This window comes from Daucus carota, chromosome 6, assembly GCF_001625215.2.
Source record: "Daucus carota subsp. sativus chromosome 6, DH1 v3.0, whole genome shotgun sequence".
In the NCBI taxonomy this organism is placed as follows: domain Eukaryota; kingdom Viridiplantae; phylum Streptophyta; class Magnoliopsida; order Apiales; family Apiaceae; genus Daucus; species Daucus carota.
Genome location: NC_030386.2, coordinates 34,795,236 through 34,810,590, shown reverse-complemented (window position 1 = coordinate 34,810,590; position 15,355 = coordinate 34,795,236). Strand labels below are relative to the sequence as shown.

Below are 15,355 nucleotides of genomic sequence, written 5' to 3'. Positions count from 1 at the left end.
GGGTCGGGGATTGCACTCCTCGCCCCCGAAGTGCCCCCGTGCCCATCCCTAGATCCCGTCCTGAAACCGCCGTCACCGCCACCATCGGCCACCACCGCTATGCTATCGATCAAGTTGCCTCGTTGTATGCGAAGCGAACAACGAAGCGTATCACATGTAACACGAAAAATCGCCAAAAACACCAAAAAACAAACAAAACACAGGGATTAAACAAACAAACAAATACACACAAACAAACAAGATTAAAATCAACACTTTTCGCAATTCCACTCAAAATCATGAGAAAAAGAAAGAATATTGTAAATAATTGTAATAGAAAGGCATACCAGTTGAGTCATGAAGAACCCCATAGGATTTGAAAGTCGGAGCAGCATCATGTGACAAACCCATCTTCTTAATTGCCCCTCTCTCTCGATCTTTTTCTCTTCACGCAGAACAAGATATAAGATGTTATATCAATCTTTATTAGGCTGGGCAATAGTTGCTCGGGTGCCATAGGATTGAATAAACAGAGACCAAACATGGGTGACGGATTATTACTTGTCCTAATTTCTGGTTCAATGTATTCCCAAATACTTGTCCAAATGCCTGATCATCGTTAGCCATGTCTTTAATTCTTAGGATTTCTGATAGCAGCTGCGTGTAATTAGAAGTCACATTTCTAATTCAAGAAAGAAAATTTTCATTTTTCTGTTACTAATTTCTTTCAAATTCCATCATAATAAGTTTGTACTCGTTCATTTTTTTTGAAAATTTTCATTTTGCTTCAATTATTTCTTATATTTTAGTCATTTTATTCAATTCTCCCGAAAAGTTTCGTACAGAGCCACTTTCTTGTGTTTTGTTTCGAGTCGACTTAATCTAAGACCGTTTAATTACCTAATTTTTGCAAAGCATTAACCATTACGTGTTTGCCTGATAGTAACCGTTTTTGTTTTCTTTCAACAGAAGGATTCCTTCAGCTACAACATATGGCTGAACATTTTTATCTCTTTTTCTTTGTCAAGTAAGTTTTCTATTTGCAGTTATACATGAGCTACCTATATTAATTTATTAATGTACGGCACGTAGAGAGCCACATCTTGTTTATTTAGTATTCAAAATCCAAAACCACGGGCACAGTCACGGATGCAGATAGAGAAGAAATAGTTTCAATATCTATACTGTTAATCTGCTGTAAAGCACATGGATACAAAGTTTTAGGCCAAAATATTTCCTGAATTTTCCATGTGATTAGTCCACTAAATAATTTAGTATAATAATTGCTACTCCTTCCGTTCCTAAATAATAGTAGCTTTGACTTTTTGCATGTAATCTGAGAGGTGTGCAAAAAATATACTTCTACGTATTATTTTTCAAATTTTTTTTTCCTGAATAAAAGTTTGACATCTATATTTTTATTCAACAAAAGAAAATTTAAAAAATAACATGTAGAAGTACGTTTTTATTGCGCCTCAAAATACATGCAAAAAGTCAAAGCCACTAATAAAAAAGAACGGAGGGAGTATTCAAATAACCATCGCAACTGCATATGTAAAAAACATCGATTAGCTAATCTTTGCCCAGTCAAATATTTGTAGTTTGATGTCAGAGAACTCAATCACCACCACAAGAATATGGAATTCTGTTTGGAACAAAATAACAAGCTGATACTAGGAATATGGAGTAACTATAATGACCCAATCTATGAAGAGGGAAAACATGTTGCATTAAGATTACACTAGGAATTAGAACACCCAAAATTCCCTGAAGTATGATACCTGTTGAGAAGGAATTCCTGTTTATGCTCCGTTAATAATACTCTTGAAATAGTGAAGGATGGTTGATTACAGATCTGATCTCGTAATTCAGCATGTTGAGTAGGAAAAAAATCTCTAGCATTCTGTAAATTACATTGTATTGTTGCTGCTACTTTATTTGTACCAACCAGTGAGGATCCATCTCAACATGAAGCAGAAGCAGCAGCCTATAACCTGTGGAGAAAATGAATATATAGCCCTATTACATCATTTTGTGCATATGCAGGAAATTTGATAAGTGATGAACCTCCTACAATATGAGTACTTCATAACAAACACGTTAAACATACTTGATAGTGTATAAGTTAACAGTCGGGTCAAAACAGTATTTATCCGTACATATACAACATGCCAAACTTTAAGCCGGAAGTTGAACTCTCAATAAAAAATATAAACATATATGAAATATTGTAATTAGCTACCTGGAGAAGTAGTAGCAGGATGCAAAGTGACTTCTCTGACCTCCTGCCAAACAGTCTCAAGGATAAGTTCACAAGAGTCCCATCATTTGTCCCAGTAAGTAGTCCTGTCTGAGGGTCGAATCTACAAGACAAGAAACAAACTAGGTGAGCTGCAGGTTTCTCTATCCCTTTTAGTGTAAGCATCAAACTGAAAGATTACCTTGGTAGCCGATGCCGTGGGCAAGGAATATATCCAGCGAGCTGACAGAAAGGTTTAGCAAGTCGAAAATCTAAGAGCTGGGAAAAAAAATATTGTGTGTGTGGAAGTACAAAGTGAGAAAAGCAGAACAAACCTGAGGGAGGGATAGGAGGAAATTAATGACTTGAGGAAGGAAGAATATAAGCAATGTTTCACTGTAACAGATGTACAGTATTAGCAAAATATCTTCATATGAAAAGGCAATATCAAATGCATTTATGGCCTGTTTGGGAACTTGAATTTCATTTAAAATTCCAGATTTGATCATATAGCATGTTTGGATACACAAAAAAAACTGGATTTGAATTTCATTTGAAATCCAAGACATTCAAATACTAGTAGTATAAAGCTGAGGATTTGAAATCACACCCCAAATCTTGTAATTTGAAATCCAAAATTTGAAATGAGATACATGTTCCCAAACACAATCTTATATAGACACATTATTACGAGGTAGTAATGGAGGCTTTATTATGTTTGTTACAGTCAAATTGTGTGCAAAAGAAGCTTTAACCATTGCTAATACATACACACACAAAGGCGAGATCCCTAACGGACAGGTCTTTCCTCTATAAAATTGCACTACACTAGTTTACATCTTCTATAGACAAGCTGATAATATAAAGTCCATACTATATCCCGGTATCCCAATCATAAAATTTGATAAAACACACCTATAATGGCCCAAAATTCCAACCACAGCCATTGTCATTCCAGCAAAGTATGTGTAGGTATCACCAACAAAAACTGAAGAAGGATACCTGAGACATGAAGAGAAACAGACATAGAATTAAATATGAGGAATTACTGCACCTGGTATAAGAAAGACAGTGTCATTACCAGTTGTAAGAAAGCAAAGCCAGAGAAGTAGCAAGCAATGGTTGAACAAGGTAGATGGAGAATGCATGAGCTTGTTTATACTCAGGGTCAGCCGATGCTCCGATTTGCATGATATTATGCACCAAAATCTGTTGCATCATACAAATATATGTGTCAAGACCACAATATGTGGTGTGGCATTAACAAAAATTTTATTCGGATTTTAAAACCCTTACAAGAATTGATGCTTACAGCAGATGCAATAACGACTGTCTGCCCAACTTCCAGACCATTTATACCAGCATGGATATTGATGGAGTTGGTGCAAAACACAGCCAGGAGTCCCATATATAACTTATAAAACCATCCTGTCCAAAAGTCATAGATGAATTCAGACTTGTTAAGAAGATATCACCAAACGAATACCATGGAAATTCTAGTAAAGTTGTTGAAGGCTATATTGGTGCTAGTAACCCACACGGAATAAAACGGCATTAAGTATTGCCCAAATGAAAAAAAAAACATTCACCAAATATAATGTATAAATGCAAGATTTAGTATGTTCATATGGATTATAGAGTACCCAGCTGTCACTAGCCTATTGTAGTATTTTACCTGAGGACAGTACTGCAACTCACCTAGATCTAAGATCTCAAATCCAACATATGAAACAATTGGCTTTGGTATAATTATAGTTGTATGTCCAGCATAGGCCATCAACAATGGAAGAGCAGCAACGGATGGCAACACCAATTTCCTGGCTTTTCAGTTGGTACCATATTTTGGTTAGTATGAAAACCAAAACTATATGGTGCCTATAAAAGAAAAACAAATAAGTTCTGTAACATGACTCGGTTACTCACACTCTCCAAGGAATATCAAGGACATCATCCACAAAACCAAGCAGAATCATGAAACAGATGGATGCTAAAGCTGCATTGTATTCAACTAGCCACTGCATAAATAAAACAAGCAACAGCTAATACTGTTAAAACAGAAAGAAGGTCTTCACTGCAAAGACAAGGCCATCATGTAAGGAACTAATATATATCATAAATATAATCACGATTTTTTTCTTCAACTCGGGAATAAAGACAAGGCCAACCATCTGCAACTTACGTCTCTATGTATATAAATATTTCCATTAGCTATACTATATTCCATACTGTAGTATCAGATTTGAACTGGATAAGATCAAAATTTATCTTGATAAAGATAGCTAAGACATGGGTTTTAGTAAATAAGATTTAAGAGAATATATAATTGCATCTGAGATGTACTGCTTGTCAATAATCACTTAGATATATGAAAATTATATAGATCCACTTATCAATAATTTCTTAAATAAAAAGATTAAGATTTATTAATTCATGGGTCTGTGATTCACACAGGCTCTGCAATGCTTGCATATCTACACGAGAGAGGGAAACTGAAAAACTATGCAACAACATTCAGCCTGAAACAGGAAACACTTACAACTGAATCCGAGGTGAAGTTAAAGTACTGAAACAAGATAGCAATAACTAAGAAAACTATCCCAACAACAATCCCTAGAGACTCAGGCCTGCAAACAAGATAAGATCAAAACAAATTAAAAAACTATCTAAACGTCTTCAACTCTTGCCACCAGAAAAGTAGCAATTCTTAATTTCAGAGTATTAATACTGGAGATGCAAATTTTAACAAGATGAATCCTAGAAAGTAATATGATTACAATTTAATTAACATGTTTACACAAAAACAAAAAAATGTACAACATAATGGTTCCTCGATAGCTGCAATGGTAAACTTCATAACCAACCTGTCAGCGTACGGTCAGTTTTAGACTTGTAACTGACCGTTTGTATCATAAAGAACAATTTTATTCAGTCGGTTTTGTCGACCTTTCTTGTAGTGTTGGACATGTTTGATTGGTATCGGGATATTATCATGTAGAAACTATGCTTAATTTGATCTCAACCTTCTATAATTTTGATTTAAATTATAAAATTAATGTGTTGTAACATCAATCATCAGTTAGTAGTTACGGAAAGTGACAAATCAATACCCCCAAGCTCCATTTAATTGAAAGAAATTAAATTGAAAGAGTATTAGAAATGGTTTAAATTCATAAATTTCAAATGTTTCTCCATTCCATTAATATAACATTATAACTAGAACCCAATCTCACCAATTTAGGGACAAGCACTCAATCCTACTCATCTATTTCACAAACCTAATCACACATTCCCATTTCTATCTCATTCTAAAACCACAAACTAAAACGAGGCATAACTTAACAATTTAACTTGATCCGCCAAATTACAAAATGGCCTAATAAACAACAACCACAAACCCGATCAATCCATCAATATCCTAAAACTAAAACATCTAGATAAACCATAACAATTCATAACACACACAGAACACAAGTCAAAGCGAAGACTCACACTTTAATCGAGCCTTGAGGAGTGCCTTTCTTATTAATATCATAACCAAACATATTACGCCTCAGCACGTAACGAGAAGCCACGGGGATCATACTCAGCGTAAACAAGAAGCCAGCGAAGCTAAGCAACGCATTGATGAGAATAGATCTCTTCAGATCCACCTCGATGTTGTCGCTGTAATGGTAGAATATGAGGTACAAGTAAGGGATGATGAAGATGAGAGATACTTTGAGGACTTGACCTAGTTTGTACGGACGGATGATCGGAGTGGAAGAGGGTGGAGACGACGTCGTTTCAGGGACTGGTTGTTCGGGAGTTGGGATTGAGGGAGATGAAGATGGAGTTCGTTTTCGAGCAGTCATGGTGAAATTAGGGTTTGTGAATTGGGGGAAGTCAAATGAGTGAGTCGAAAGAGAGAGGGAGATTGTTAATGACACCTGCAATTTTCGGCAAGGAAGCGTGGAGGTTTACAAATTACTACTACTCCGTCGGACCCCCGGTTGATATGATTTTAGTGCCTGTTTGGACCCCCGGTTAGGCGGATTTTAGTGCCTGTTTGGACCCCCGGTTGATTTTTTGTCTCTGTTTAAGCACGTGGTCCGATCTTACTTTTCGCCAATCAAATTAATCAAAATTTGACTAAATTTTATATATATTATATTATATATTATATAAATAAATGAACATTAAAAAAATATTATAAATTACATATAATTTTTTTTAAAAATGTAATTTTAAACTTTTTAAAATAATGAAAGGGTTGTCTGTAATCTTGGGTCAAAAAATGATCATTATTGAAATTCAATAGTGGACAGCTAAAAAGGGATGAAAGGAGTATTAATCATAATTTTATTAATATTACGTTTTTAATATAAATTTAGAACTTAGCTTCTTTTTTTTAAACAAAATTGCATATACTGATTCAAGCACTCAACCAAACACGTATATCACATACAATATCTATCACACTCCGACAACTCAAAGTTCCTACAACACATGATTATCACATTCCGGCAACTTTTTAAGGATAAACCAACACATAATCACCACATCTTTGATTTAACAACTCAAAAGTCTATGATTATCACATTCTGGCAACTTTTTAAGGATAAACCAACACATAATCACCACATCTTTGAAAAGATTTAACAACTCAAAAGTCTATGATTATCACATTCCGGCAACTTTTCAAAGATAAACCAAAATATAATCACCACATCTTTGTATAAATCAAAACACAATCATCCTGACAACTTTTTATTAATAAACCAACGTCATGAATCTTGAATTCGACCATGAATCTCAATAACCAGATTCCTTCTCCAACAGATGTAAACATAAAGTTACAAAGTTTAAAAATAATGCAACAAAACTTGGCATGATACACAATCTGAAACATACATGCAAAATAGAACAGTTAGTAAACGATATAATTGTATCACTTGCACATCTAAATTTAATTGCAGAAAAGAATTGACACTGGCAATCGGTATAAAAAGACCGAAGTTGAGAATTATAGAACTGGAATTGAGAATTTAAAAGTTATTTTAAAGTAATCTGCAAGAAATGCTATATGAATACAGAAATATCTAACTGCTGCACTATGTTTTCACTGGTTTGTTGTATATAAAAATGTTAGAAATGCTATTCCTGAGTACATGATTGTCCATTAACATGCAGCCAATAGACTCTGTTGATGATTCTGGATAAATGTTTGAAGGTAAACCACAATACCAAATTAGCCAGACCCCCCCCCCCCCCCCCCCAAACCCCCCCCTCTATTTTCTCTCTTCTCAAAATCTTGCGTAAAGTGCTGTAAACTTCATTTGGATATACTATGTTCAGTATGCGACAGTATATAGGTGTCTATGTATCAAGGTGCATATCTTCCATGCTAGGAGGAGATAATGGCGGAATTGCTGGTAAATCAGTGTCCGAGATAGCCAAGATATTCCTGGTATTTGCTTGAGTTTCTATATGCTTCCCCATTTTTCTTGAAGAGACCATCTTAAATTTATCAACTCTAGAGGCATTAAGGCTCTCAACCGATGATAAAAATGTGTCTTTCAATGGGTTTTCCTGGGCAGATTCAATTACAGAAGTGAAGATTCCAGATTCCCTTAGTCCTTGAATAATGACCTGTGGGTAATATTAGTAAGTATAAACAGATTTGCAGTAACATGCAACAGGTATATTGCCAACAAAAAATGGAAAAGTTGAATTGTCTAATGTAGAAGACGCACCATTGGAGCATATATGCGAGTTAAAATTCCCTTCATTATAAGTCTCAGCTTCAAAGCTTCGTCAGTCCATACAACATGTTCTCGGTACCTGTAGCAAGTAAAAGATCACCATTAAAAAAGTTCGTATGAAATTGAAATTGATATATCAGTGACAGATTAAAAAAAGCAAGAAATATTGACTCCAACAAATTGCTATTCAAGAGATAATGATTCTGCCCTCGTAGATCGAGAATGTGTCTGCACAATAATTTTCAAAAAAACAAGTCGATTCCTTGCAGGAGGACGATTCCTGTGTCAGAAGACCCCGGATATACAATAAAATTGTTTTACCGATGTGGAGTTTCATTCTATAATATGTTTAAGATACTACTTGGCAAGGAATACTCACAGATATACAGTAATTTTAAATAAAAGACATAAATGCAATTGCTTTACTTCAGCTCGCGATATCACATTAGTCAGAAGCATCTATTAATGACTCCGTAAATTAGTAAAATCTATCACAACGCATTCTCATCATTAAGTGTACTGCAAGTCTGCAAGAGGTCTCCTACTGCTCAAAAGAGATATATTTAAAAACAACTTGTCTGATATTTGTATCTCTATATTATTCAAATTGACGATTACCATTGAAACATTTCCTCTTCAGTTGCTGTAGAAGCGATTATAAATGCCTGCAGGACAGAACTTTGGTCAGACAGAGTTGTGTGAACTGAATTGCAATACTTATGAAGCTCAACCAAAAACCAGCCAACATCTACAAAGCTATATTTTTTAATGTTCTACAACAAAAGCATAAATGGTTAGTCACGTTGGACAAAAGACTGAAATGAATTGACATCATGATCCATGATAATGTAAACTTATAGATAGTATTTAAAATGAAATGCATAGGACTTACAGCTCTGTCGAAATCTAACATGAAGCATCTCTTAACATCCTCTTTTGTAGGCTTACAGCCACAACGATCACGTCTTGAAGTCAAATCCGAAAACTTGGGGTAGGTGTAATGTAGAACAGCAGACTCTTCTAATTTTATCTCCCTAAAATTTGACCACACAATGGTACAGATTATGTTTTAGATCATGAATATAAAGTAATATATAATCTTCTTTCAGAAAATATATGTTCATAACAGAAGCAGTAAGAAGTTGAGCATTTATTTGAGCAAACCTAGAATTATCAGTTTACTAAACTCTATAGTCAGTAGATTAAATTACCATAACTGAGATTGTATGATGCAACACATATGTGATTTCTATGATACTATATAATAGATGCATCGCACACTTGTATAAGAACATACAAGTACTTCCTTTATTGTAGTATGCATTCTGTGTAAGAAAGATAGCGATAAATTTTATCTATTTAAAAAGTGAGGTTGTTGTATGTTTGTTTCCCAAGTCTTGGATAGATGATGTAGCCACTTGAATCAACTGGGAATGTAGAGATGACATATGCTGTGAAATATATTCCAAATTTTATCCTGAGACTACATACTTGTACTGATAACATGTCAAGATTGAAAAAATAAACATTACACTGCTGTTGCTTAGTATTTAATCTTACATTGGTGTTTTCTTGTAATTGTGCCATCTGTGTGCGCCATTTGGACGAAGATTATCTATAATACGAGCAGCTGCTTTTCCATTTCCATATGTCATGAAGTAATTTGGATTACCACGAGTTGCTTCTTTATAATTGCCATAGTACGTCTCTTTTGGAAGATGTTCAAAGTTCTTCTTGAACATGGAGACCTAATTATAAGATAGATCCATTAATTAAACTTCATGCAAGTTAAACTTTTTAGAATGGGAGAGGTATGAACTTCAGATCTCAAAACAGTTTTGGCAATGATTCTATAATCCTCATATAGAAGTGCTTGCTACTAGTTAACAACCAGCTAGGAGCATTCTTTTCTGAATTACATCATGGGATCAGAAATGAGCCAGGGATATATTGATTCTGGCCTATATAAGAAAGGTTTAACAGGTACCAAAATCACTATGACTAGATCGGTAGATATGTTATATGTTGTTGACCTGATGTGATTTCTGATAGATCATGCTTGGACATGTTTAAGCTAAAAGGAGCTATTATTACAATTTTTTTTATATGATTGTAAAAAAAAACATGATTAAGTATGTTGAAGGAATATATATTGCAGAGGACAGAACTTGAGGAAACATGTTTATGATAGAGTTATATCTTTTACTTCCAACCAAACTTAAAAAACTGACTTAAGAGTATAGCCATGTGATTGAAAAACAGAGTTGGCCAAAAAGTTGAAAATCGAACCTAAAACGTGTGCAATTCATTTTCAGCAACTTCAAATTTCTATTGCTATGGATGATGATGATGATGATAGCAACTGCAACCTTACCTCACTAAATGGATCCTTTATATCATCTCTCTCAACGCTACTCTCCTGAATGACAAAAATTATTAATTCACGATCATTTCCAGACTATAGAATTAAATGAAGTGACAAAATATATTTATAAGCCCGTGGAATCATTTCACTCACATAATTAGGAAAAACGACCATGTCAGCCTTTTGTGGCACATTCGCGAAAAGCTCTCTCAAGGAATACTCACGAGTGCCTGCTGGATGCACTAGCTCATCAGTGTCAAGATGAATGATCCAGTCCATACCACCTTCCTGAAAAAATGAAAAACAAGGTCAAATTGTATATATAGATAATTAAAATTAAAAAGAAATGTTACACATTGAAAAACTTTTAATCACATACCCTTGCCAGAACTATAGCCATTTCCATATTGAGGGATTGCTTGACAAATAGCTCATAGTTGCATGGTTTGTAGAAGAAATTCGATAACCAAGTTTCGTTCCAGATTCGGCTAAAAAAATAACCAATTGTTGTAAACATTACAAAAAACAGTTAAAATAAAAAACAAGATGGACACATTAATGTAGAAATCTTAACATATCAAACATTGAAAACTTGCTTCCATATATGATATTAAAATCATAAACAAAGGGCGGGACAATATATAACAAGGTTGTAACACTGAAAACTGGTTGGTGCCATTTATACTGCCAAATCTTCCTATGATATATACTGATATATTACTGACAGAAGTTGCAGTAGCCTGCAATTGCCCTTCAATAACTGTTTTCTGTTGTAACTACATATCAGTGTCTTCAATATATTTTTTCATAAACACTAAGTGACATTAAAATCAGAACCAGCGGAAGGAGATGCAGCTGAATAAAAACAATTATATAAATACATTAAACAGAGGCATCTCATTTTGAATAAACCCATATATGTCATGTGTTCATGTTTTGGAGGACTCTGTATTATGGTCATGTATCCAGTTACGAGATTCGGAGGTAAGGAATTTACTATAATCAGCATCACAAAGATAATTAAAGATGACAAAGATTGTCACAATTAGAAATTTCGCAGACTACTGCCAACAGACAACATTCATATATCGGCGTGTTAAGGGAAGGAACCTTTTAGCTTGTCTGTCCTCCAGTTCTTTTGTTCTAAAAATTACTTGTACTCCCTGTACAAAAGACGAAAAAAGAAAAAAAGTAGAGATTTCCATAAGGCCCACATATGAAATGTTAAGGTGTAACAAGGCACACAAATGTAGAGAGGCCAAAAATTTGAACCCACCGGAATGCTTTGTAAGACTTTTGATACATTGGAGCTTGCAGCTTTCCCTTCAACAAACAGAATAAAGGAAGAAACCCCAATAACTTTGTGATAGAACATCCATGGCAATATCTGCTCTAAGCCAGCAGAAGTGCTCGTAGTAATACATATCTGCCACGGGGTAAACTTGTAAAGTAAGTGATGGCCAAAGAGTTAAGTTGACCACTTGACCTTATATAAGATAATAAGATTCACTAAATGGCAAATGGAATTGTAATCACAAAAGGCCCATATACCATTATAATACAAGTGTGGCCTCACTGCAAGCAAAAAAAGAATAATAAAAAACACTAATAAAATTCAGCTGTGTATCGCCGGAACAAATATACACATGACATATCCATTGTACTGCATTGCAAAAAAACATCATTTACGAAATCATAATCCACTATATATAAGGAATATGGCCATAACAGTCCACAATGTTAGCCTGTAAAGGCAAAATCTGTCTGATATCTAGTTTTGACGACCAGACATTTTTAGGCCGGTCTATTTTTTACAAAAATCTGTTGTAGTTGACGTGGACCGACTAAAAACACTTTTACATGCCACATTGGTGGCCATGAATAACCTGTTGTGGCCCACATGGTTGACATGGCAATGCCAAGTGTGTACAAGGACACATGGCACTGACCTGTTGTGATTGTCATCATATATACTAATAACTACTAGTGCAAGTGTGAGAGTGATCTGTGTTATGCACACACGTACAAACACAGTGATATGCATAGAGACAAATAGCCACACTGTCACAACAATACACATATGCATGTAACCAACAAATCAAACAAAATAAAGAAACCCTGACGATCAAATCAAGAACCCAAAACTAAAAATTTAAAAAGAATAGGACCTCACCTTGGGCTGAAGATCCGACCCGTATTCAAAATTCCAGCCTCTCAAGTAAGGAAACGTAGGAGTCCTTTTCTGCGACAAAACATCCGCACAATTAATCGACGTGGTCCTAATCGGAGCGGATTTATCCATACCCGGAAACATATCACGGTCATGATGATGATCATCCATTAATCCAGGCCACCGGGCCACCGGGTCATCGTATCCGCCCCGCCATTGGAGAACGAAAGCAAGAGCAGCGAGACTGAGAGGCAAGAGAGTGAGCAATAAGAGGAGTCTTGAAGATGGCGTCGATGAAGAAGAGGTGGGTCTGAGAGATGAGTGAAGACCCGCCATTGTTGATGTGTTTACGCATGCATAAATGTTAAGATGAAACACACACGCACGTTTCTACTCTGTGTTATTGTGTTTAGGAGCTGAAACCGACGAGGTTTGTGTGATGTACTTTGAATGCTGTTTGCGTAGAGTTCTTGTCGTTGCTCTTTGGTTTTTGCCGTCTTTATCTTTTTTCTCGAATTTGGTTATTTTCTGTTTATTTTTTTCTTTTTGGAAATTCATTGCCGACTTCTTTTTCTTTTTTTTCCACTGAATATTCCCCACCTAGATATAACAGAATTCGCATATTTCTTTATTTTTGGTAAGAAATAATGAACTATATTTTATTGAGTTATTGTGTGTAATATTTGTCAGATTTAATGCATATTTTTGATTGAGATATTATTCTGCTAAGGTTATTCATTCTCCGTTTGTGAGGAGATTCGATTAAGATTGGTTTTGGAGTTTGTAAAGTTCACAATAGAATATTTTTCTATTAGTGTCTTGTATATATATTGAATAGATGTTTATCATATCAGATTGTACGTAAAGATTTTGTCAAAATATTGTACTAGGATATTTTTTATGCAAACTTAAGTCTTATATAATATTAACGATAGAAATTGTTTTTATTTAGAACAAGTGATCCAAATTATTAAATTATTTAACATTTGTAAATTCATTTTTACTAGATATCTACATCCATGCAAATAAATTTTTGATTAGATATATAAATACTGTGAATTGCTACTTACATTTACTTTCATCATATTTATCAGGAATTAACTACTCAGAAATTTACAACCTTAAACGGAAGAATGAATAAAAGAAAAAATGTTTTGGAGTTTTTGTATTAATGGTCAGTTATATAGTTTGTTATCGCATCAGTTGCTTATTACTTGACGCAAATATACTTAAAATATGCCGAAAAACTTGTTAGTTCTAAACTCTGCTCACTAACATAACATGACCTTCACGAGCACGATCGGATAGCCCAGTGGTTAAGGGTTTATCCTCTGTCGTCCCAGGTCATGGGTTCGACTCTGGCTCATCCCGAGAATATATACTTAAAATATGCCGAAAAACTTGTTACTCCCTCCTTCCCATTTTAATTGTCCACTTTGCAAAGAAAAAATTTCCCATATTATTTGTCCTATTTCTTTGTCCAATACAATTTTATACAAGTTTCAATGTTAACATTTATTAGCATGTACAATTTTCATGATTTACAATGCAAACTATGTTGACTTTTAACAAAATGAATGAAAATTTAGTAGTGTTTTTGTATAATTAATGCATAACAATGATAACAACATATCATATTTAATTTTTCTTAATATGTGTGATTTGAGCAAAGTGGACAATTAAAATGGGAAGGAGGGAGTAGTTCTAAACTCTACTCACTAACATAACATGACCTTCAATCTCAAGAAAGAATACGCTTTTAAGTTAGAACAAACATATATTTTGAGTGGCTATATTTGATCGGTTACCATTCGTATTTCATCCGGCTAAAACATATTACTGCACGAGTAATTCACGTCAAGAATGGAAAACCTTAACTTTACTACTCTCTGGCTGCCTTTCCTTTCTTTACGATTTTTTTCTACTTGCACATAATTTTCTTGTTTGACATGTATTTTAAAATATATTAAAAAATTCATAATTTACTTAATTTTTTTCATATATATGAAAATTTAAATTTTAAATTTTTATAAAAATATTAATTTTGTCCAACCCTATGTCGATTTGTCTCCATCATAAAAAAATTATGAACGAGTGGGAGTATTTTGTTGGTGTCCACGTACTTTTTAGAAAAACACGTACGAGATGTGCAATTTACTGGTACAGTATATAAGGTGCCGTGCTACTTTCAAATGCACGACTAAAAATGTACAACAAATATTTTATTACATTTTATTTATCACTAGCCTTTAACCCATGCGAACACGGGCGGGTATATAGTTCGTAATTTATTATTTATAATTTAAATTTTAACATCATTTTATTAATATTTTCGTATTAATAAATTGAATTTTAATTAAATTATATTATTCAACAGATTATATTTTTTCCCGTTTACTTGAAAATGGACAAACCCGAATAAATATATATACACATTAGGATTTTAGTACATTTAATCCGAATTTAGTACACGTAGATTTAAAAATAAAAAAAAATCAGAAAATTCAAATCTTTTCCAAACATAGCCGATCGTGTAATACCTTTGAATCTTCAGTAATCATTTTTTTTTTTTTGACATGAAAACACTTGCTTCTCATTAAATAGAATCAATAATCAATACATCAGATATAAATTCTGGAGCAACACCTATCCACTCCTGAGAGCCTGACATAGAACGTGATGTCCTAGCTAATGTATGAGCAACACCTTCGTAGACCTATGAATAAAATCAACTTGCACATTATCAAAGTGCTTTAAAAGTTCAACACAATCTGATACGATTGTATGAAAATAAGAACACTCCTTGATCGCCTTAATCGCTTCCACCACTGTCTTTGCATCTGTCTCAAAATGCAGCTTCT

At 34.2% G+C, this 15,355-nt stretch overlaps 2 protein-coding genes across 2 annotated transcripts; both read right to left on the bottom strand.

Annotated features, from left to right (window-relative positions):
- Nucleotides 1-1,532: 1,532 nt before the first annotated feature.
- Nucleotides 1,533-6,227, bottom strand: LOC108224420 (uncharacterized). Its single transcript, XM_017399042.2, has 11 exons — nucleotides 5,708-6,227; nucleotides 4,755-4,842; nucleotides 4,142-4,233; nucleotides 3,917-4,035; nucleotides 3,531-3,646; nucleotides 3,300-3,427; nucleotides 3,134-3,220; nucleotides 2,554-2,614; nucleotides 2,421-2,461; nucleotides 2,222-2,342; nucleotides 1,533-1,973 (listed from the first exon to the last, which is right to left on the bottom strand). The coding sequence occupies exons 1-11, from the start codon at nucleotides 6,067-6,069 to the stop codon at nucleotides 1,914-1,916; spliced, it is 1,275 nt and encodes a 424-aa protein (XP_017254531.1). The 5' UTR covers nucleotides 6,070-6,227; the 3' UTR covers nucleotides 1,533-1,913.
- Nucleotides 6,228-7,482: 1,255 nt separating this feature from the next.
- LOC108226630 (glycosyltransferase-like At2g41451) lies at nucleotides 7,483-12,997 on the bottom strand. Its single transcript, XM_017401622.2, has 11 exons — nucleotides 12,498-12,997; nucleotides 11,601-11,750; nucleotides 11,435-11,487; nucleotides 10,704-10,812; nucleotides 10,478-10,612; nucleotides 10,334-10,378; nucleotides 9,520-9,707; nucleotides 8,852-8,993; nucleotides 8,578-8,624; nucleotides 7,951-8,038; nucleotides 7,483-7,846 (listed from the first exon to the last, which is right to left on the bottom strand). The coding sequence occupies exons 1-11, from the start codon at nucleotides 12,828-12,830 to the stop codon at nucleotides 7,574-7,576; spliced, it is 1,563 nt and encodes a 520-aa protein (XP_017257111.1). The 5' UTR covers nucleotides 12,831-12,997; the 3' UTR covers nucleotides 7,483-7,573.
- Nucleotides 12,998-15,355: the final 2,358 nt, after the last annotated feature.